Below are 23254 nucleotides of genomic sequence, written 5' to 3' on the forward strand. Positions count from 1 at the left end.
CTTGGGTTGGGGCGTGGCCCTTGGGGCTTGGGTTTGAAGCCGGGCGTGGGGCGGGCTAGCAAGGTGACATGGCGGCTCTCAATGGCCAAACCAAACTCATGCCCCCAACCCAAGCCCTACCATACCCCATTGGCGTGGGTTTGGGTTTGTTTTCCACGTGTTAACTCATGCCCCAAAACCCACGCCCACCATACCCGATGGTTTAAATTCTAAATCTTATCTTCTCTTCGACCAAATGAGTGGCCTCCAATTATTCGTACGTTTTTTACCGTACAGATGCATCACGTGCCAAAAGTGCTGAGACACAGAGACAGTTAATATCAATGGCATTCAACAAGTTTCCCCATCAAAGATTTCATTTTGTTTGATTTCTTCAAGCAATGGCATCTCCTTCAGTTGCATCCATTCAAAAGAGCTTCAAGTATGATGTCTTCTTGAGTTTCAGGGGTGAAGACACCCGCAAGAACTTTGTTGATCATCTCCATCAAGCTCTCAAGCAGAAAAGCATTAACGCTTACAAAGATGACGAAAACATCAAGAAAGGGGAAAGGATAACTGATGAGCTCATCAGATCTATTGAGGACTCCAAGTTTTACATTATTGTTTTTTCCAAGAACTATGCTTCTTCCTCGTGGTGCTTAGACGAGCTTGTCAAGATTATGGACTGCCAGAAGACGAACGAGCACACTGCTTACCCGGTCTTCTATGATGTGGAACCTACCGAAGTCAGGAAACAAAGTGGGGCCGTTGAAAAAGCATTTGAGAAACATAAAGAGGACGAATCTGCTGAGAAATGGAAAAAGGCTCTTAGGGAAGCTGCAGATCTGGCTGGGTGGGAGTTAAAGAACACGTTTGATGGGTATGTAACTCTGTCTATAGATCTCTGTTACATTCTTCATTAACTTTATTTGTTTTTAATATATGAAACATGAGTACTATGTCATTACGTTATGAGATCATACTACATGATTATATGCTATAGATTTGAGATTAATCGTTCATGTGGGTTTTGAGTTGTCTAATTGAATCTTCTTTGGCAAACAGACATGAAGCTAAACTGATCCAAAAAATTGTTGAAGAGATCTCACTGGAGCGACGTTCCATTAACCCAAGCGTTGATGAAAAATTAGTAGGCATGGAGACACGTGTAGAAGATGTAGTTTCATCTTTAGAAATTGATATTGAAGATGTTCGCATGATAGGGATATGGGGGATGGGAGGGGCTGGGAAGACGACTTTGGCGGGAGCTGTTTTTGATCAAATATCCTTTCGGTTTGATGGTCTAAGCTTTGTTGAAAATGTCAGGGAATTTTCAAAAGGCTCGTTGTGCGGTTTGAGGTCATTGCAGAAACAAGTACTTTCAGACGTGACGAAGGATACAAAGATCACCGTAAATAGTGTTCATGAAGGGAAAAATATGATGAAACAAAGGATGTGTGATAAAAAGGTTCTTCTTGTTCTAGATGATGTGGATCATGTATACCAACTTCAGGCATTAGCTGGTGAGCTTGATTGGTTTAAGCCGGGAAGTAGAGTTATCATCACAACAAGAGATAAGCAAGTGTTAAAAGCACACCGTGTGAACTTGATTCTTGGTGTCAATTTGTTATTACATAATGAAGCGATTCGTCTCTTCAGTAGGTATGCATTTGGGACAGAGATTCCAATTCAAGGGTACGAAGAGCTGTCCGAACGAGTTGTATGTTATGCTAATGGTCTTCCCTTATCGATCAAAGTTTTGGGCTCATTTCTATGCGGTAAAGCTGAACTTGAATGGGCAGATGCATTAGAGAGACTAAAAACAATTCCTATGAAGGAAACTCAGGATATATTGGAATTAAGCTATCAATCTCTAGATCATGATTACAAGGAAATATTCCTAGATGTTGCATGCATACTAAAAGGCCGGGAGAAAGAAGAAGCAATCAGAGCGCTTGAAAGCTGCGGATTCCATGCCAGAATTGGTTTAAGAGTTCTTGAGCAAAAATCTCTTATAACTTTTAAATCTAAACCTTTGGGCTTGGATATGTATGGTGAGTTCTTGAGTATGCATGACCATATAGAAGAAATGGGTAAGAATATTGTTCGTCGTTTGCACCCCAATGAGCCTCACAGACATAGCCGATTGTGGATTAAAGAGGAGATTGAAGATATATTGGTTAATAATAAGGTAAGTTTCACGTTTATTTGTAAGGTAAAGAAAACTAACACATACTTATTTCTTATGACACGAGCTCATGTATGTGCTTTCTTATTACAGGGTACTAAAGCAATAAAATGTATAAAACTGCTCTCGTTCAATCTATCTGGTGCCAAGAAAGGTTTTCAAAAAATGAGGGGACTCAGATTTCTTGAAATGAAGCATCAATGTGATTTTGGCTGTGACTGCAAGGATATTGGTGAAGATAGCATATGCCTCCTACCAAATGGGTTAAGATATTTATCTTTGTGCAATTGCCGTTTTAATTGTTTTCCAAAAAACTTTCAACCAAATAATCTTGTTGGCCTTAAATTAAAAAGCACCGGTTTTGGTCAACGTTGGAAAGCTGGAGAAAAGGTAGAATTATGATTAATTAGTTCTCGTTTACATCATTCTAATGCATTAATATATCTATTTTTGTTGTCATTACATAGAATTCATTCTTACGTTGTGCTCTTGATAGGTTCTAAAGAATCTCAGATTCATTGACATCCGTAATTGTCGGTTGGAATCTTTGAACGTTGGGCTAAATACGAATCTGGAGAGGTTAAATCTTAAAGGCTGTTGGAATTTGGTAGAACTTCACATGCCCGTTGAAAGTTTAAAGCTTAAAAGCCTCTACCTTAATTGTGAGAAGCTGAAAACACTTAACCTTGAGGGGGCTCAGAATCTCGAGAAGTTAGAGCTTAAATACTGTAAGGATTTGGTAGAACTTCACATGCCCACTGAATGTCTAAAGCTCAAATGCTTCTACCTCAATTGTTCTAAACTGAAAAAACTTAACCTTCCGAGAACTTTTAATCTCCAGACGTTACATCTTGACCAATGCGAGGAGTTAAGCGAACTTTATGTACCCGTTGAATTTATGCTTGAATCCCTTCACCTTGAGGATCATAATATGAGGACCTTATATCTTAAGCGGGCTCAGAATCTCGACAAACTGAAGGTTGATGTATGTGAAGATTTGGTAGACCTTCAATTGCCCTTTGAAGGTCTAAAGTTCAAAAGCCTCCACCTCTTTTATGTTGAGTTGGAAACCCTTGACCTTACCCAAGCTTTGAATCTCGAGAAGTTAGTTATTAAAGGTTGTAATAATTTGGTAGAACTTCACATGCCCAATGAAAAGTTTAAGCTCAAATCTCTTTCCGTTGATAAATCTACGTTGCAGACCTTGGATATTTCCTGGGCTCAGAATCTCGACACATTAAGTGTGAACCTATGTAAGGATTTGGTAGAACTTAACATGCCTGTTGAAAGCCTAGAGCTCAATGACATTTCCCTTAGATATACTAAGTTGAAAAAACTTAACCTTAAGGGGTGTCGGAATCTCGAGAGGTTAGATCTTGAAAACTGTGAGGATTTGGTAGAACTTAACGTGCCCGTTGAAAGCCTAGAGCTCAATGACATTTCCCTTAGATATACTAAGTTGAAAAAACTTAACCTTAAGGGGTGTCGGAATCTCGAGAGGTTAGATCTTGAAAACTGTGAGGATTTGGTAGAACTTAACGTGCCCGTTGAAAGCCTAGAGCTCAATGACATTTCCCTTAGATATACTAAGTTGAAAAAACTTAACCTTAAGGGGTGTCGGAATCTCGAGAGGTTAGATCTTGAAAAATGTGAGGATTTGGTAGAACTTCACTTGCCCCTTGAAGGTCTAAAGCTCAGAAGCCTCTACCTCAATAGTGTTAAGTTGAAAACCCTTGACCTTACCCAAAATTTGAATCTTGAGAAGTTAGATCTTCTTTGTTGTGAGGATTTGGTAGAACTTCAATTGCCCCTTAAAGGTCTGAAGTTCAAAAGCCTCCTCATCTTTTGGTCTAAGATGAAAACCCTTGACCTTACCCAAACTTTGAATCTCGAGACGTTATGTCTTGAAAAATGTGAGGATTTGGTAGAACTTCACATGCCGGTTGAAAGTCTGATGCTCAAAAACCTCCGCCTCGATACTACTAAGTTGAAAACACTTAACCTTAAGGGAGCTCGGAATCTCGAGAAGTTATTTGTTCAACGATGTGAGGAATTGGTAGAACTTCACATGCCAGTTGAAAGTCTGATGCTCAAAAGCGTCCACGTCAGTACTCCTAATTTGAACCGGCATGTGGGGACTTAGTAGAACTTCACATGCTCGTTGAAAGTGTAAATTTCAATCCGCTTGTGTATGATGTCAGGACCTGTTTGACCCCATGACCAGAACTGTTGGAGCGACCTCGATAACCAGCAGAAAACATGGTTTGTTTTGAGGAGTCGATGAGCCATGCAAAGAGCGCATAAACTACTAATTCCTCACGGCCAGAGAAAGCAGATCACGAAAACCAGGAGCGGGTTTAGATCACGAAAACCAAGACTGCAAAGAAACCAGTCTAATCACTTAATATCGGCAACCGGTTGGCCGATTGCATCCAACTGATCACAGATGTTTGTATATAGACGGCCTGCGGAAATTGCCCCTGAGCGTTTTTGTGTTTTAGTTGAGAAATTGCCTGAGGAATGAGACGTCTAAAATGTTTAGAAGAGTTAAATATAGAAGGCGCAGGCATAATTCATCTTCCCCAGAGCATATTACAATTGAAAGGTCTGCTTGTTGATGGGTCTAGGTGGCAGCTTGAGTTGTATGGTTTTACATCCGTATTTGAAAGATCAACATACACCTCCTACTGCTACATATAACTGTGGGATAACATCATAGGTACTTTCTTTTATAAAGCAAAATAAATAAAAACATAATTATCATTCTGTCATCTTAATTTAATTGGGGTCTGTTTTAGACCAATAAACTGTCCAATCGTGAAATGTCTTTTTTTTTTCATGTAAGAATAATAATTAAATTTTTACATAAAAGCCAGGTACTTTAAAAGGTGAAATTAGTCGATAATCAGGCTTACTTGGTTTGCTTGTTAGCTGCTTCACCTATCTTTTTTATGTATTTTGGCAGTACATTGAACCAAAGGATTACACCTACGTACCTCTATGGTTTAGCTTTGGCTTAGTCACCGAATCATGTCCAAAACTTACCTTCAAATGGTCAAAGTCGATTCAAAGGTTCATCAGTTTCTTCTTCTTCTTCTTTTTATTTGCTAAACACATCAATTTAGATTGTGAAATTTGTTGTGGAGTTGGTTATTAGGCTTGTGTTGTTTTCAGGACATAGTTATAAAAAAGAAAGATAGGGATTTTTACATATTTCCCCCTCCTAAGCCTTCTTATTACGTATTTCCTCATCCAAAAAAATCAATTACATATTTCCCCTCCCTAACTCATATATATTACATATTTCCCCTTTTCATTTAAATGACTCTTATTTATGACTATTTTACCCTTAATAAACTATTAAATGAATATTTACATATTTCCCCATTCTAATATGTAAAATCAATTACATATTTACCCATTCAAAGTAAGGATGAGCTCGGTACCGAACCGGTACCGAAAATCCTCAAAAGTGGGTACCGGTACCGAATATACCCGGTACGGTACGGTACGGTTCGGTACCGGTGCCGGTTCGGTACGGGTATTTGAGGGTAAAACCGGTAAATACCGGTACCGATAATGTCAAAAGTCGGTACCTAATCGGTACCGAAAAGGTACCCGGTTCGGTAAATTCGGTACCGGTACCGGTACCGGGTCCATTTTGCTCATCCCTAATTCAAAGAGTCACGCATCAGAAGGAATTGTGCGGCGGTTAATTTCTTACCAATTGAAACTCGTTTAATGCTAACAGACCGATGACCCTACACGTGTCAAACCTTTCGACCTGTGCTATACCTGTAACCCAGCCCACCCATATGCCACCCATGGAGAGAAACTTCCACCAAATAGCCCACTCAAATATCTCATGTAAATTCCACTAAGATTTGAAGTCAATCCTACCCATTTTTACGTGTGAAAATTTTCAATGCCACAGCTTGCTGCAAAAACCATTTCTGGGCCTCTCGATATTTATGATGTCAGCAAATGAGTGAACCAACTGTCCAGCTACGCTATAGGATCGTCAATCAGGGTCTGGATAAAAGTGTTGACCACTCTGCGTTCCTGCTCGGTTGAGCTTAAACTAAACCATTTCCTGACGCTTCACCGTTGGATCTATGGTGGGTCCAGTTTTCGGATTCACCACTGTTGGGTTATCTGGCTCACCGTCAACTTCATCCTTGTAAGAATCAGTTGGAACGACTATTTCTTCGTTTAAATCTGGTACAGTAGCAACGTTCAAGTTGAGCCCTTTTAAATCTGGGCTCGCTTCATCTGACTTTGGTGTTTCGAGCTTGATCACTTTACTAATTCCACTCAGATCTGCACCTGAAATTAGGTATACAAATGAACAAGATTCCATTTTTTGAACATACCTGATGAATGAAGAAGATGAACAAGCAGATGAGTTATATGAGGGTAATTGGGTAATTTCTCAGTAAAAAGGGGAAATATGTAATTGATTTTATGATTTGGGGAAATACGTAATAAGAAGGCTTAGGAGGGGGAAATATGTAAAAATCCCAAGTTGGGGGCTGTTTTGGAAAGAAAGCAAGGTAGGAGGGTTAGAAGTTGTAGAAGTTGAAAGCTGGAGGGTTCCTATCCTGGTATTGTGATTTCATCCTTGAAAATTTGCTAAATGCACCGTTTTGGATTTGGTCAATTACTTGGTTGTCCAAAAGCATTTGTCTTTTGACCTACACATAACATCTGACTTTAAATTTTGTTTCAAGGACTTTGAAAACTCAACCCAAAAGACTAATATGGTGGATGAGAGAGCCCATTTGGTATATAAACCCCACATTAGTTGCTCATACAATCGATGTGGGACAAGTCCCATACCTTGCAATGGTATTAGTCCATAACAAAGAAATGGATGAAAGTCCAGTTATTTAGTTAAAGTTGGATGTTTGATTGTTAATTTATATCAAATCCAGAGTAGCTAGCCTCTTGTAATTTGTCTTCAAGTTTAAATAGTTGTTTTTGTTACTTTTTTCATGGATTTGAAATTGGTAATCTTGATTCTATGGTTCTATGTAAATCAAAGACTTTAATTAGGTTGTTTTGGAGCTGGTTTGAACCGAAGGATGTTTATTTTATTTTTGGTGTGTTGTACAGATATCAGCGTTGGTGAGCATCCTGGGCGTTTCCCTTCGTTGGTGGGCTATTACTTTCAAGACAGTATTGGTGGGATTGATGATGATGATGACCAATATACAAAAAAGAGGTGTTAAAGTTGGATGAAAATCTGTATTATAATATGTTTGGTTGCACTAAATGCTTATACTCGTTGCACTAAATCCTTATACTCAGTAACTTTTTAATTGTGATCAGGTGAACAGATTTTGGTACCCTTGATATAACTCCAGTGGTCAAGCCTATCCGTGAGCCACATGTAGTCGGATTGATGGGATTTGGTTATGAAACTGTTGGGTTTGAGACTGTGTCGGTGAAATGTAAGAATAAATAAATAATATATTTATTTATATATAGCCATTATAATCATTTACATTATATGGATCAAAATATATAACAATCTATTAAATAATTAGTTGGTAATTGTTGATGGGCCTTATTACCATTATTAACTAATTAGGGTTTCCTCCTGGGTGCCTATATAAGGAGACTTATGTTGAGGTTCTAGGGTTAGACACATAACCAAGCTAATTCACATAACATCAATCGACCTCCTCTCTACAGCCGATTACCCTTTATCGGTTTCTCTTACCACCATCATTAGATTGCACTCTAAGGAGGAACCAGACCAAGCTGACAATCATGTCAAACCTTATTGTTGCGTCTCCATCTGGATTCTCTGCTGGCCTATGCTGATGCAATCAGGTATGTTTTCATGTTTTTCATTATGTCTAAACAGAACTGATCCAACATGTGGTATCAGAGCATATGTTGATTAGTCAGTTCTGTTTTCGTATCCATTAATTCTGGGATTGAAATCTGGAAAACGGAATTTTGAAAGCCTAATTAAATTCATAGCCGGTTTCGAGTCACATAACCCGAGTCCACTGTTTCGCGGAAAAAGAATGTTTTAATGACTCGGAATCATAATCGTAAACCTTAACTGTCCGAAATCTGTATAAAACTCTTAAAAATTCAGGTTTCGGGTTCCAGAATTATTATTTTATTTATTAGGGTTCTTCATGTTCTTAGTGAAATTCGAATAAATTCCCTTATTTGGAATGAATTAAGGATTAGAAGGTGTTTTTCATGTATTTGATTAATTTTTATCCCTTAAGATTTCGAAAAATCTGTTAATGTTATTAGATATAATTTTCGAAATTATTGGATAAATATAAAATATCTTTTTAAAATAGGAAATAAAATATACCAAATCCCTTAAAATTCGAATTTCAAACTTATCACACAATCAGCTGATTAACAGGAAGTTTCGAGATCCCTTTAACGAGCCGAGACCAAGATCTCGACTCGAGACCATAAGGTCTCTACTCGAAATCATAAGTGTTCTCAAATCTTCATAACTCGAGACAACGATTTCGACTCGAGACCACAGGGTCTCGACTCGAGACCACCAAGGTTTCAACTAGGGGCTTAAATCTGTACAACTCGAGACAAAGGTCTCGACTCGAGACCATAAGGTCATAACTCAAGACCATAAGGTTGCGACTCGAGACCATAAAGGTCACAACTCGAGACCATGGTTGCGACTCGAGACCTCATAAGGAGTCGAGATCTCATAATTCACAGCAGTCGAGACCATGATTACGACTCGAGACACTGAGGTTGCGACTCGAGACCATTAATGAGTCGAGACCTCATAATGTTATAAGCTGAGTCGAGACTTGACTCGAGATCTCACTCGAGACCTCATAACTAAGTCGAGATCTGACTCGAAACTTCATTATTTTAGGCTGTTTAATGTGAACTAAGATTTAGCTCGGGGCTCCGCCCCGAACCCCGTGCGGGGGCACGCTGCCCCTCTGCAACCCCAGCGCTAACAGGTGGTTTGCTACTAAATAATTGGTTTTTGTAAATACTTAGTTAATTAATAAGGATCAAATAATGTTTTACAAAACCAAAATGGCTTAACTTGAATGAGCTTCTGATGTATCACTTCTGACCAAAGCTGATTTGATGCATCTATTTATTGTTCAAGTATTATAAAAGCTAGGGGTGAGCAAGAAAACCGAAATAACCGAACCATAACCGAATAACCGAAATAACCGAACCGAAAAAACCGAACCGAACCGATATTTTACAATCCATATTTCTTTATGTTTAAGTTTAAATTGTTTAAGTGTTTAACCCAATGCTAGTAGAAAATGTTAAGTCTATTCTTGAATGTTAAATGTTTATAATAAAAACATTATAACTTAAATGATTTATTATTACCTATAAGATATAACAAAATTTAATAAAAACTTTGAAAAAACATAAAAAAGATTAGAAGGTTAGGTTTATGTAAACAATATTAATTAAAGAGGTTAACTATAATAATTTAAATGTAAACATATAAAAAAATTGTTATAATATAAATTATACTTTTTATTTTTTGAATCTTACATAATTTTGTTTCAAAAACCGAAATAACCGAAAAACCGAACCGAACCGACGTAAAAACCGAAAAACCGAAACCGAAAAAAACCGAAACCGAACGGTTTTTAAAACCCGAAAACCGACATTTCGGTTTCGGTTTTGATTTTACCCAAAAACCGAACCGAACCGTGCACACCCCTAATAAAAGCTATGTTGAGTATGCATTACAAACGTGAAATGTCTTAATTCTGGCCAAAGCCGATTTAATTCATTTATGTTTAGCATGCTTGACAAGTGCATAACTAAAGTGATTGTCTCATTTCTGGCCAAAGCTGATTTGTCACGATTACTTTGCACACATGCTTAAATGATTACACTTCTGGCCAAAGCTGATTTGTCTTCGTTTAAGTAGAATTTTAAATAAGTCTATTATTTTGATGTTAGTAATAGACATATCACAACCTCTTCACACAATGATCCTCATATTAATGATCCTTAATTAATTTTTATGATCATTTCGTCTGCCTTATTCTTAGTACCCATAATTTTTTACTCACTATAATTTTCTTGAATAAATCTATATCTCATCCACTCTAATTCCTAAATCTAATATGTTTTGCTTAAAGTCTCTATAAGAATTAGCTCTTAAATTAAATCCTTGATTATCTCTTAAGACACGATAATCGTATTGCTCTCTTCTGATAAGGCACTACAGAAGAAAAGTAGAGCATGATGATTAGGATAAATCGAACATGATGTCTCTTATGATAATCAAGAACTCTCTAACATAACTGTTATCACTAAAGTTATTCCAGATTAAGTCTTTTCTAAGACTAATCTATAATTGTGGAATAATCACAAGAGCTCCTAAGATGCATGCCTTCATTTAAAATTATAAATTATAAAGCTAAGTGGTATATGTGAATACATAACAATGTACAATACCATGACCCATAAAATTAAGGGCTTACGCATGGAAATGAGTACATTTTCCAGTACATTACATACTAAGATTTTCATTTGTACAATTTGATGCCTTATAAATCAACTATAACACTCAAAAATACCAAAGTATAACGAGTGTGTTGATAAGCAACATATGTACAAAGAAATAAATGTTTGAAACTGGAAAATAAGATGTTATTCACCTTACAACCACTAAAACCTTAAGAGAGGATTGTTCTAAGGTACATAGACAAATTACAAGTGTTAATTCCAACTTTAAGGTTCTTCAAGGGAAAATCTCACTGCATAATTATGCCATTAGACTAGACATAAGCAACAAGACTATCCATTATTCTAAAGAACAGTTGGATAAATTAATTAGATAGTCACTTAATAATGATATTTAAGTCTGATAATTTTAATATTCCAATTAACACATGATTAGTTGACTCTAGTTTTAAGCGTTTCCTTACCATAAGTCAACAAATAACTAACGTGAGAGTTAGTGACAAAATTAAATGTTAAGACTATAAGAGCCATAATAAGCAGTCTTCTAACAACGCTATTCGATACCTTACATATTCTGAAGATTAATCAGAATACAGTATCATTACTTAGGCTATGTTATGAGGATTGTGAGGTTTACATAGTCAACATAAAGTCACACTTATCTTAAACTCTCCTCTTATTTGTTCTAAATATCTGGATAGAAACATTACTAAGATGAAACTAGATGATACCTTACTTTTTCACAACTTTTGTCATCATGCAAATGAGAATTTGACAAAAGGAAAATGAGACTTATAAATTTAATCAATTATAACCAAAATTCATGAGAAATCATAACATGGTTATTAAGGATGATTTTTTCATCTAATCTCATTTTAAGTGATTTTAAATCATGACGTTAAAGCCCTAAAATATGACTTGGCTTAAGGAATAAGTATGGGTCCATCATAAGTCATTCATTGACATTCGTGGAACTTATTCCAAACGGAATATTCAGACATAACTCATTTATCATTTAAAAGACTATCAACTTGTATCTAAATTTTGTCACATATGACCCACTGTCTTAGAAGAACTCTATTCATATATGTACTTAATAAGATTTCTATTAAATATGTCCCTAAAGTTTCTTATGATATCTGGACATTAAAGAAATCAAATAAAGTCTAACGTATATGTGATAGGTTCCCAAGTCACGTAGCTCATTGAAACTTCTCTTGTAGCATTCTAGAGATATTAAAGATTAGTGGGAGCATTAAGTGTCTTAATAATAACTTGAAATAGTTGCAAGAGGTGGGGGAGTGAAAATTTTACATTACCTAAATTTGCACCTCTTGTACAAGACACCGCTCCATCATGACACTGTTCCATCAATACTTGTCTCCTTAAAATCTAATGCTACTCTTACAAAAGGTTCATTGTTGCTTAATTGTGGGCACACTTAGATTTCTTACCTAAACTAACATAATCCTCAACAAGAGAAATCACAATGACTAACGTCATTAATTTGTTTTCTCTATTAGAATTTGTTGGTCGTTAAATATTGACCCTAAGCATGCTGAGTTCCTAAAGTTTTCTAAGGTTAGTGGGAGCAGTCAAAGTCCTTATCATGATTTGTAAGGAATACAAGAGGCGGGGGGAAGAGTGTCATTAAATTTCACTCCGAATTTAACTCCGATTACACCTCTTGTACACCATACTGCACCAACTCTTACAAATCTTAGAATGAAAATGATAGCAACCTAACCAAGAGCTAATCCATAAAGCTGAAACTTTTAAAACCCAATAATCAACTCAGGAGGTCATCTAGATTTAAAAACCTACTAACTTTGATGATTACGTAACCTCCCTAACTGAAGTTGAAATGGATTTTGGAAATGTTTACTGATCCTATCTCTTAATATCAAGCCATTAGCGTAAATTAATCATCTGAATGGAATAAAACAGTTTTCTAGTAAAACTGAATTTATGTGTTCATGTAACGTTTGGGATTTGATTGAATTACCTAAGAGTGTTCATAACTAAACCAAATCCTGATATATAAGCGTTAAGACACTAAGAAGCATGATTGATTGTCAAAGGTTATACTTAGGAAGAGATAAATTATCAAAGATTTCTTTGAGGATCATCACTGTTCTAGTAGCTTATAATGGTTTAAAGCTACATTAGATGAACATTAAAAACAATTTTCCCTAATAAATGGCTGACACATTTACATGTTCATTAGATAACAACCTAAAGTTTCAAACTGAAGGTTAAAGAACACTTTATTTGTAAGCCAATAATATCCATGTATGGGTTAATGCAAACATCATAATGTGATGAAAAGCTAACATAATTATTTTCATCAAGAATCAAGTGGATTAATGAACCTACCTCAAAATGAGTGGGAGCAACTAAGATAAACTTGTCTATATAGATGATATTCTTTTGACAAGTATATGTTACATAAGTCAAAGCATTGTTAACACAAACTTTGATATAATAGATCTCAGAGATGTCTCTTATGTAATAGATATCATAACGTACCGAGATAGACCCAATGGGACATTAGTTTCGTTCCATAAATTTAACATTAAATGGGTCCTTACATATGTAACAAAATACTGCTCTCCTTTAGAGGATAATAGGACAAATGAAATTATTTCCTTATGCTTCATTAATTGGAAGCCTTATGTAAGTTTAAGTCTATACTCGTTTAGATATTACTCACATTGCAACACACTAGATATGTCTAGATTAATGTGAAGCATCTAATGGAGTATTACAATATCTTTAAAAGAAACGAGAGACTATACTTTAAAAAAGAAGTGAGAATTAAAACCGGTTTATTACTCTAACTTTGTGATGTGGGGTAAAATACACATATTTGTCCCGTGTAAAATGTAAATTTATTGTATAGTTATTATTTGTTTTTTATTTAGTTTTAGTGTTATATTACACTATTTTGTGTTTTGGCAGGTCCTGGTGCAAATGGAGCGGAAACGAGTAATAAAAAAATAACCTGCCAGTTGAGTAGAGTAGGGCGCTAGTGACCGAAGGAAATTAGCCGCCATTTTCTGTGAGTGGGTCGGGAACACGATCTCTATTTTATATATTAGAAGGCAGCCCCACTACTAGACATGAAAGGGCTTTATGTTAGTATGTCTACGTAAAAAGGAAGTGTTGGGCCTGATGTACAGTGGGTCGTGAAAGGCCATATGCCCAGCGAATTTTGATCAAAGTGTGGGGATTTGAAAGAAATAGAAAAAAAAAAACAATGTTATGACTATACTTTGAACTAAAAATCAGCCATACACACACGTGCAACTCTCTTAGAGGAAAATAATTGGCTGGTATATTTTTGGATAAAGTTTGGTGGGCCTTTCGAACAGTTCTAAATTTCATATTATTTGATCAACTAATAAACCCTACATGAATGATATTGGACCTTACATATATACATCATTAATTGGAGGGCCGCACAAAGGAAGAGACGGCAATCTTGGGGGACGAACATCACATCAGGCGATCATCAGTGGAGTCGCACGAATCAGAACCATCAGTGACGAATTTTTAAATACTTTTTGGGCAAGGTTTTGAGCCACGGAATCATTAGGTTGAAGCAAGAAGTTTGGAGAGCAAAAGATTAACGGGTTTTTCTACTCACTTTCTTTAGTTTTCTACTTTTCTTGTTTGATATCAATGAATTCTTGTTCTAGACTTTGTTTAATTATTTTATTCGTTACGGTTCTTGGCTAAACTTTTTATACTACCTAGGCTTACGACAACAGTTAAATAAAGTTTATTTCTTTATTCGATTTTTGGCGTGGTTGTGGATTTTTCTTGTACTGTAAAAGCTTTGGGAATTTAACTTGGTGCATATGCGTGCTTGTGATTGTTTGATTATTGTTTATTGCTTCGTTCGATTCTTGGTGACGGTCTTTATCACGGAATAGAGTCGGGCTAGGGTTTTAGGTTTTGGTGAGTGTCTATATCACATAATAAATCTCTAATCCTTTAGGGTGAAAATCACGTGAAGTAACCTTAGAAACAATATTCGGTAACCTAATAAAATCAAGTGTGCTGCTAGACTCGTCGCGGAAAGGCTCGAGGATGTTAATAGGTCTCGGTTTAGTTATAAGGACTTAACATTCCATTGTCTATTAAGCCAAGATTAAAACCCGTAGTTGCTTTAGACGTTCGCGCGGCAAGGTAGAGCGTCTTACATAGGCACTTTCAAGAAATTAGAGGACGGAAAAGAAATCTAGAAAGCCGGTGAGCGTAACATCCTAGGTAGTGCCACAAGAATCGTCTTGAGAGTGTTTGAGGGGCTTAGTGGTGTCTTAATAGGTTTAGCATTTAAAGATCCCGGTTCCACACCACAAAATCATCGAATAGAAACCCATTCTGAGTTTAGCTTGCGTCTAACCTAGGTAGTTCCTTCATCATCTTTGAGTTCAACCTTCGTGTGAGTTCGTGTCTAGTTCGTTTAGTTAACTTAGTTAATTTTTAATTATAATTTTAGGATATTTAGAAAACCCCCCAATCAATAAACAATTAGTTGAGTCGTGTCAGTCTAAGTCTAGATAGAGTCGTTAGCGTAATCAGTAGAGTCTCTTGGGTTCGATACTCGGACTTCCTTAGGCTATACTGCATCGATCGGTACACTTGCCGGTCGTGTGGTTTAGGTTTTAGAGAGTCTTTGTTTTATAAATTTAAAACTTAGAGAGTCTAGAATTAGGGTAATTTTAGTTGTTTTTAATTAACCCATTTTCAACACATCAAGTTTTTGGCGCCGTTGCCGGGGACTCTTGGCGATTGCGTTTATTAGCTTTGATTAGACCTAACTGACAAATCTGTGCTAGTTGTATAGTTGTGTAATTTTTTTTAGTTAGTTTTCTTTTTTTTCTCTCTACCTTGTTCTGCTCTTTCTACTCTCTTAATGGCAGGTAATCCTATTGACCTGGATGTCTCTGATGATGAGTATTATCCCACCGAACTAATATGGGATTTGTCAGATGAAGTGGACGAGGAAAGTGAGGATGAGCTGTTTTGGGAGAGAGAATTTGCGGATGAGTTAGAGGGTTTGCCTGTAGATAAAGAAGTGGGTACGTTTGATCCGGAGGGTGACCTTGCATACTTAGAAGCTTTACTTGCCGGAAACCCAATGACGGACATCAAACAAGAAGAAGTGGTGGTGGAAGAGGAAGAACACCACAGCTGGCCCGTGGTACTGATAGCGAATGCAAGAAAAAGTTACAAACCACGGGAGAAGGCTATGAGAAGAACACCTGGGATCGTGATTCAGCGGCTCCTACCAGGTAAGTTCAAATTTTTGTGTTCTAACCCGGTTAAATATTTAAAAATCTTTTATAATTCCACTACAAAAATTTTAAATGTTTATGAGGACCGGGTGGAATTAAATGGGTTAGACCGGGTTCAGATAAAAGAGAAACCTCCTGATTAAGTTCAAGTGTGGGGAGGTTTTGTAGAGTTTGTATTTTGAGTCGTAGTTTTTGTATATTGAGTCTTAGTAGTTTTTGAGTCGTTTTTTTTAGAGTCAGTATTGCTTTGGTATTTTGCTTGTTTTTGTTGATGCAGGTTCGAATATGTACCACCCGTACTCAATCTCCATTCGGGTGATTTTGGAGCTGTTTATTCAAATTTCAGGCATTTATCAAGTATACCAGTTAGAGTCAAGCCGATCGCGAATGAAATGCTATACGATCGAGCTGGATTGGACGAGACCGTGGAAGCATACGCGTTATTAACCAGCTTAGTCCTTTAAATCTTTGCCCTTTGTTTTTTTTTATTTCTTATTTATTTTTAGTTTTTTTGAGTCGGTTTCCATCCTACATTGAGGGCAATGTAGAGCTTAAGTGTGGGGATGGGAAACTGTCGTTTAGTGTCTAGTTAGTAGTGTCTTGAGTCATAAAAAAATTGAAAAAATACAAAAAAATTAAAAAATTTGAAAAATCCAAAAAAAAAAATTGAAAAAAAATAGAAAATGTCTTTTGAAATAAGAAGTTTGCAAAATAAAAACGGAAAATGATAGAAATGTCGAGTTTTTGTTCGGGTTCAAATAATGATAATATGAGAATAATATAATTGAGCTTGTGTCTAGTTTGGGATATGCGGGTAGGCTCGATTCGGTTTCGGGTTCCTTTGATCTTAATATACCTAAATGTCGGTCTACTAGTGGGTTCTCATCTAGGAAAGTGGGGAAATTGAAACCGCCAAAAATAACATAAGGGGCACCGTTATAAGTTAAAACCGTTAGAGTTTGTGATCATGCGAAAAAAAAAATATATATAGAATAAAAGTGAGCTAGAAACTAAATGAAAGTAGCCATTCCTATGTAATATGGGTTGGGGATAGTGACTCTACAGCCGGATTACCGCTAGGGTGTGTGAAATCGACCGTGCAAAGCAAAGAAAAAAAACAATAAAAAGTACTGAAGCTAAGTAGTCTGTGGTTGGGGATAGCGACTCTACAGCCGGATTGCCTCTTGGTTTGGGAAAGCACCGTCTAGACTCACAAGAAAAAAAAGAGAAAAAAATTGAAAAAAAAAAGAAAAAAATTTTGATTGTAAACTCTCTTGGTTTTGATATAAAACGGTTGGGAATTGGTCCAGTGATCGTTCTCTTTGTCCTATAAGTTTGAGGTGGGATTAGATGGGCCTGCGATTTCTAGTGTGAGACCCTAGGTAGATTGACCATATTTGAAGCTAAATTGCATGATAAGGGCTTGGAATCGGGTTGGGTTTAAAAGGATCATTATACTTGCAATCGCAGCTAACACATGTCTCGGTTTTAAATAAATTAACATAAGCTTTTGGCCCGAACGATTATCTTGACTATGATTCCGTTTGCATAATTCTTTTTCGGGGACGAAAAAAAGGTTAAGTGTGGGGATATTTGATGTGGGGTAAAATACACATATTTGTCCCGTGTAAAATGTAAATTTATTGTATAGTTATTATTTGTTTTTTATTTAGTTTTAGTGTTATATTACACTATTTTGTGTTTTGGCAGGTCCTGGTGCAAATGGAGCGGAAACGAGTAATAAAAAAATAACCTGCCAGTTGAGTAGAGTAGGGCGCTAGTGACCGAAGGAAATTAGCCGCCATTTTCTGTGAGTGGGTCGGGAACTAGGGGTGCTTAACAGGTCGGGTTCGCGGGTTAGTAGGTTCAACCCGACCTGAACCCGAAAAAAATACACGAACCCGAACACGACCCAAACCTGAAAAATCTGCTAGACATGTGAACCCGAACACGACTCGATTTTTCACGGGTTAACCCGAACACGACCCACTTGACCCGAAAAATTAACTTTTTGCTCTAAAATTTGAAAACCATCGTTAAAATGGAATCTAACATCATAAATTAGAAGATTAGAACCTGCAGCAAAAAATAAGCATATATCAGACCTTACAGCTAAGATATGAATATTGTAAAATCAAGATTTTGATTATCCATTAACTAACTACCACATGATAGGATGATTATCGTAGACATATAAATATCATTTAACCAATTTGAATACTATATTTAGTATCATAATTCATATGTTGTTAAATAACAACAGTAAACAAAACAAATAATTTAGGACGACATCTGAGAAAAAATCGAGATAGTACCTGGATAGAGACAACGCTGATCATCTATTGGAATAGTTAGAGGTCGAATGGTTGTTTCTGTTAAACCCTAAATGAATATAGAATCTATCATTAAACAACGATTGTGCTCTGTATTCTCGAAGTACCAGACTTTAACATTATATATTGGACTATTGGTAAAGGGTTTAGAAGATTTGAGAATTGAAATTGGCGCCTGAATCACAAATCGTTTCATCTTCTATCTTGGAATGAAGCAAATCTGAAATATGCCGCCCTAAAGGCCCAATCAAATATACGATCATCTATTTACAATAAAGTTTTAATTAAAAACAAATCCTCAACTCTTTGTATTGGCAGAATCTACCCTAAACTTTATATATATAAAATAAACGGGTCAACCTGCGAACCCGACGTGTTTGACCCGAACCTGACCTGTTTAGCTAAACGGGTTCGCGGGTTTAACCTGAAACTGACCCGAACCCGTTTAGGGTAAACCCAAACCCAAAAAAGTCGTGTTAGGTTCGTGTCGGGTTTTCGTGTCGTGTCGAAAATTCACGCCCCTATCGGGAACACGATCTCTATTTTATATATTAGAAGGCAGCCCCACTACTAGACATGAAAGGGCTTTATGTTAGTATGTCTACGTAAAAAGGAAGTGTTGGGCCTGATGTACAGTGGGTCGTGAAAGGCCATATGCCCAGCGAATTTTGATCAAAGTGTGGGGATTTGAAAGAAATAGAAAAAAAAAAAAAAACAATGTTATGACTATACTTTGAACTAAAAATCAGCCATACACACACGTGCAACTCTCTTAGAGGAAAATAATTGGCTGGTATATTTTTGGATAAAGTTTGGTGGGCCTTTCGAACAGTTCTAAATTTCATATTATTTGATCAACAAATAAACCCTACATGAATGCTATTGGACCTTACATATATACATCATTAATTGGAGGGCCGCACAAAGGAAGAGACGGCAATCTTGGGGGACGAACATCACATCAGGCGATCATCAGTGGAGTCGCACGAATCAGAACCATCAGTGACGAATTTTTAAATACTTTTTGGGCAAGGTTTTGAGCCACGGAATCATTAGGTTGAAGCAAGAAGTTTGGAGAGTAAGAGATTAACGGGTTTTTCTACTCACTTTCTTTAGTTTTCTACTTTTCTTGTTTGATATCAATGAATTCTTGTTCTAGACTTTGTTTAATTATTTTATTCGTTATGGTTCTTGGCTAAACTTTTTATACTACCTAGGCTTATGACAATAGTTAAATAAAGTTTATTTCTTTATTCGATTTTTGGCGTGGTTGTGGATTTTTCTTGTACTGTAAAAGCTTTGGGAATTTAACTTGGTGCATATGCGTGCTTGTGATTGTTTGATTATTGTTTATTGCTTCGTTCGATTCTTGGTGACGGTCTTTATCACGGAATAGAGTCGGGCTAGGGTTTTAGGTTTTGGTGAGTGTCTATATCACATAATAAATTTCTAATCCTTTAGGGTGAAAATCACGTGAAGTAACCTTAGAAACAATATTCGGTAACCTAATAAAATCAAGTGTGCTGCTAGACTCGTCGCGGAAAGGCTCGAGGATGTTAATAGGTCTCGGTTTAGTTATAAGGACTTAACATTCCATTGTCTATTAAGCCAAGATTAAAACCCGTAGTTGCTTTAGACGTTCGCGCGGCAAGGTAGAGCGTCTTACATAGGCACTTTCAAGAAATTAGAGGACGGAAAAGAAATCTAGAAAGCCGGTGAGCGTAACATCCTAGGTAGTGCCACAAGAATCGCCTTGAGAGTGTTTGAGGGGCTTAGTGGTGTCTTAATAGGTTTAGCATTTAAAGATCCCGGTTCCACACCACAAAATCATCGAATAGAAACCCATTCTGAGTTTAGCTTGCGTCTAGCCTAGGTAGTTCCTTCATCATCTTTGAGTTCAACCTTCGTGTGAGTTCGTGTCTAGTTCGTTTAGTTAACTTAGTTAATTTTTAATTATAATTTTAGGATATTTAGAAAACCCCCCAATCAATAAACAATTAGTTGAGTCGTGTCAGTCTAAGTCTAGATAGAGTCGTTAGCGTAATCAGTAGAGTCTCTTGGGTTCGATACTCGGACTTCCTTAGGTTATACTGCATCGATCGGTACACTTGCCGGTCGTGTGGTTTAGGTTTTAGAGAGTCTTTGTTTTATAAATTTAAAACTTAGAGAGTCTAGAATTAGGGTAATTTTAGTTGTTTTTAATTAACCCATTTTCAACACATCACTTTGTGATATTCAAAGATTACAAAATGTAATTTTGGGTATATCTTTATGTCAGCAGACAAAATCTATCTCATGGAGGAGTCATAATACACTGATATCAACAACCTAAGTTATAACGACATAATATAGTCACTAAATGTTGTTAGAAATTTATCAGTGGACTCATAAGTTTATTAACTCCATATAATGTTTTGAAGACTTAGTGTGATAAAGTTAGCTACCATAACTCCTTGAACAGTAACAGTTCAAGAGGTGTTGCATTAAATTTCGATACGCAATTAATTATTCGTTTATGAACGAATTGAGGAAACTAAGTTTTGTATCGAATACATTCATGATATGCTTAAGGATCCTATAACTGAAGGGCTGTTACCCATAAGTCTTATTAAGAGAGCTCATAGACGGGTATTAATTAATGGTCGTGCGCAATTGCATATGAATGACTAAGTATTAGTTAATTTTCCTCACCAGTTTGATTTTGTATGTCTCTAAGAATATGTCAAGTCGACATAATGGCATATAGACAAATAAAGTTACAAATCAAACAAAGGGCTTATGCGTATTTTGATCATAACGATTAGGTTTTAAATTAAGGCTATAGTATGATTAATGGGGGTCCTGAGTCGCATAATGATTCAACGGCTGTATTTCTCTGCTATAGTACTTGTTTAAGGCTAAAATGAGTGTTAACTCCTGATCAGGCTTATCTAACACTCATAGTAAATGATTACTCGGCCAAGTGGGAGAATGTAAGAATAAATAAATAATATATTTATTTATATATAGCCATTATAATCATTTACATTATATGGATCAAAATATATAATAATCCATTAAATAATTAGTTGGTAATTGTTGATGGGCCTTATTACCATTATTAACTAATTAGGGTTTCCTCCTGGGTGCATATATAAGGAGACTTATGTTGAGGTTCTAGGGTTAGACACATAACCAAGCTAATTCACATAACATCAATCGACCTCCTCTCTACAGCCGATTACCCTTTATCGGTTTCTCTTACCACCATCATTAGATTGCACCCTAAGGAGGAACCAGACCAAGCTGACAATCATGTCAAACCTTATTGTTGCGTCTCCATCTGGATTCTCTGCTGGCCTGTGCTGATGCAATCAGGTATGTTTTCATGTTTTTCATTATGTCTAAACAGAACTGATCCAACATGAAAGTGTTTCCGACTGGTGGCTGGTGAGATCATAAACACATTTTGATTTACATAAATGTGCTTCAAAATTCACTTCAAATTTATAGAGATGGATGCAGGTGATCATACTACATAAATTTGTTTGTTTGTCACAGTTGGGCTACAAAGTGAAGAATTTGCAGAGTTTCAAAAGAATTTGTCATGGTTTAAGTGTAACAATTGTTATCACCAACACGATGTTACCCAAATGGCTCTGTATAACAGCTTCAGAGACTGAATTTCACAATTATAGAATAGGACAGCATACCGAACATTGCACCAGCAGCAACTGCTAATCTCCAATCTGCAGCAGGCTTGAAGTAAACAAAGCTTGTGTCGGCAAACGAAAGAATTATAGTCTTTGTGGCATTTCATCGAACACATGGAGTGATAAACCATGTAAACCGTAGGTTTCACTATTTTTTACAGAGATAACTACTTATGGTAATTTTTACAGGTTTTTGTAGTAACAGTCTATTCATTTTTTATGATTATGTTTGTGGATATTAATAGATTTGGACCATTGAACAAGTCAAACCTGCTAGAAAGGTCCAACTTAAAACAAGTATAACTTTCGATCGATGGGTATGGGGTTACTCGGCCAATAAAATAACGAACAAAACTAAGAAATTTAAGATCATAAACAAGTTTGGTTTACACACATATTTACCAAGTAGAGATACCAACTATAAATACAAAGGTGTTTGACTTTTGTATCATATTATTGACTTTAATAAAATTTACTCAGCTTTTCACAGAATTGTAGTAAACAACATATGTGATTGTTAACTCGTGTTGATGGAAGCTACTGAACATGTTACAATGATATAAAAAAACAAAGAATGGATAGAAAGGTTTACTTACAGCTTGGAACAGGGGATGAAATTGGCAAATTAAAAGACTTTGCTGATTTAATCCTTCTTTGGTTGTTAAGTTTGTTATTAGAGTTGGTTATTAAGTTTGTGTTGTTTGCATGACATAATAGTAAGAAAGTTAGGTTGGAGGACTGTTTGGAAAAAAAGAAGCAAGATATGAGGATTAGCACTGATAAAGAGTCAAAGCTCGAGGGTTCTTTTTCAATAGTAATTTGTTTATGATGTCGCTATGGCTCTAATTTTGTGAAACTATAAATATAAATATAAAGTTGTTTGACTTTTGTATCATATAACTGACTTGCGGTAAATTTACTCAGTTTTTTCATGAAATTGTATTAAATAAGATATGTGATTGTTAATTTTGATTTTTTTTTTAGAAAACTCTTTTTTTTTATTATTGTTGTGACATTTCATTTTGCTAAGACTTGAGAATTGTGGTGTGTACATGAGCTGGTTTTTTTATTAACAAAATCTTATATGTGGTGTGTACATGAGCTGGTTTTTTTATTAACAAAATCTTATATGGTTTATAACTACATGGTTGAATGATGATAAAATTGATTACACTACTACAACAGGTGGTATGACGCATAGATAATGTAACGCCCCAAAACTTGAATGTTTGCATTCGCTATATGTTTCTTTATGATATATCATGAACTAAATAAACTAGGTTAATTAACCTA

At 36.1% G+C, this 23254-nt stretch overlaps 1 protein-coding gene across 2 annotated transcripts; it reads left to right on the plus strand.

Moving 5' to 3' along the window:
- Nucleotides 1-208: 208 nt before the first annotated feature.
- On the plus strand, nucleotides 209-22215 carry LOC110929730 (TMV resistance protein N). 2 transcript variants are annotated; one of them, XM_022172916.2, is made up of 9 exons: nucleotides 209-859; nucleotides 1045-2170; nucleotides 2261-2557; nucleotides 2664-4886; nucleotides 5133-5239; nucleotides 7283-7391; nucleotides 7499-7620; nucleotides 21680-21698; nucleotides 21810-22215. In XM_022172916.2, exons 1-4 carry the CDS (start codon nucleotides 381-383, stop codon nucleotides 4308-4310), a joined length of 3549 nt encoding a protein of 1182 aa, XP_022028608.2. In that variant the 5' UTR covers nucleotides 209-380; the 3' UTR covers nucleotides 4311-4886; nucleotides 5133-5239; nucleotides 7283-7391; nucleotides 7499-7620; nucleotides 21680-21698; nucleotides 21810-22215. The 2 variants fall into 2 exon arrangements, with proteins under 2 accessions (XP_022028608.2, XP_022028609.2); XM_022172917.2 differs by lacking the exons at nucleotides 7283-7391; nucleotides 7499-7620; nucleotides 21680-21698; nucleotides 21810-22215 and adding an exon at nucleotides 5342-5534.
- The last annotated feature ends 1039 nt before the right edge of the window (nucleotides 22216-23254 follow it).

This window comes from Helianthus annuus, chromosome 3 (assembly GCF_002127325.2).
Source record: "Helianthus annuus cultivar XRQ/B chromosome 3, HanXRQr2.0-SUNRISE, whole genome shotgun sequence".
Taxonomy (NCBI): Eukaryota; Viridiplantae; Streptophyta; class Magnoliopsida; order Asterales; family Asteraceae; genus Helianthus; species Helianthus annuus.

Bases quoted from the DNA above. Each gene is read 5' to 3' on its own strand.
- LOC110929730 (XM_022172916.2), top strand. From the start codon at position 381: ATGGCATCTCCTTCAGTTGCATCCATTCAAAAGAGCTTCAAGTATGAT. The intron at 860-1,044 runs GTATGTAACTCT...TTTGGCAAACAG, and splicing joins TTAAAGAACACGTTTGATGG to ACATGAAGCTAAACTGATCC. The intron at 2,558-2,663 runs GTAGAATTATGA...TGCTCTTGATAG, and splicing joins GTTGGAAAGCTGGAGAAAAG to GTTCTAAAGAATCTCAGATT.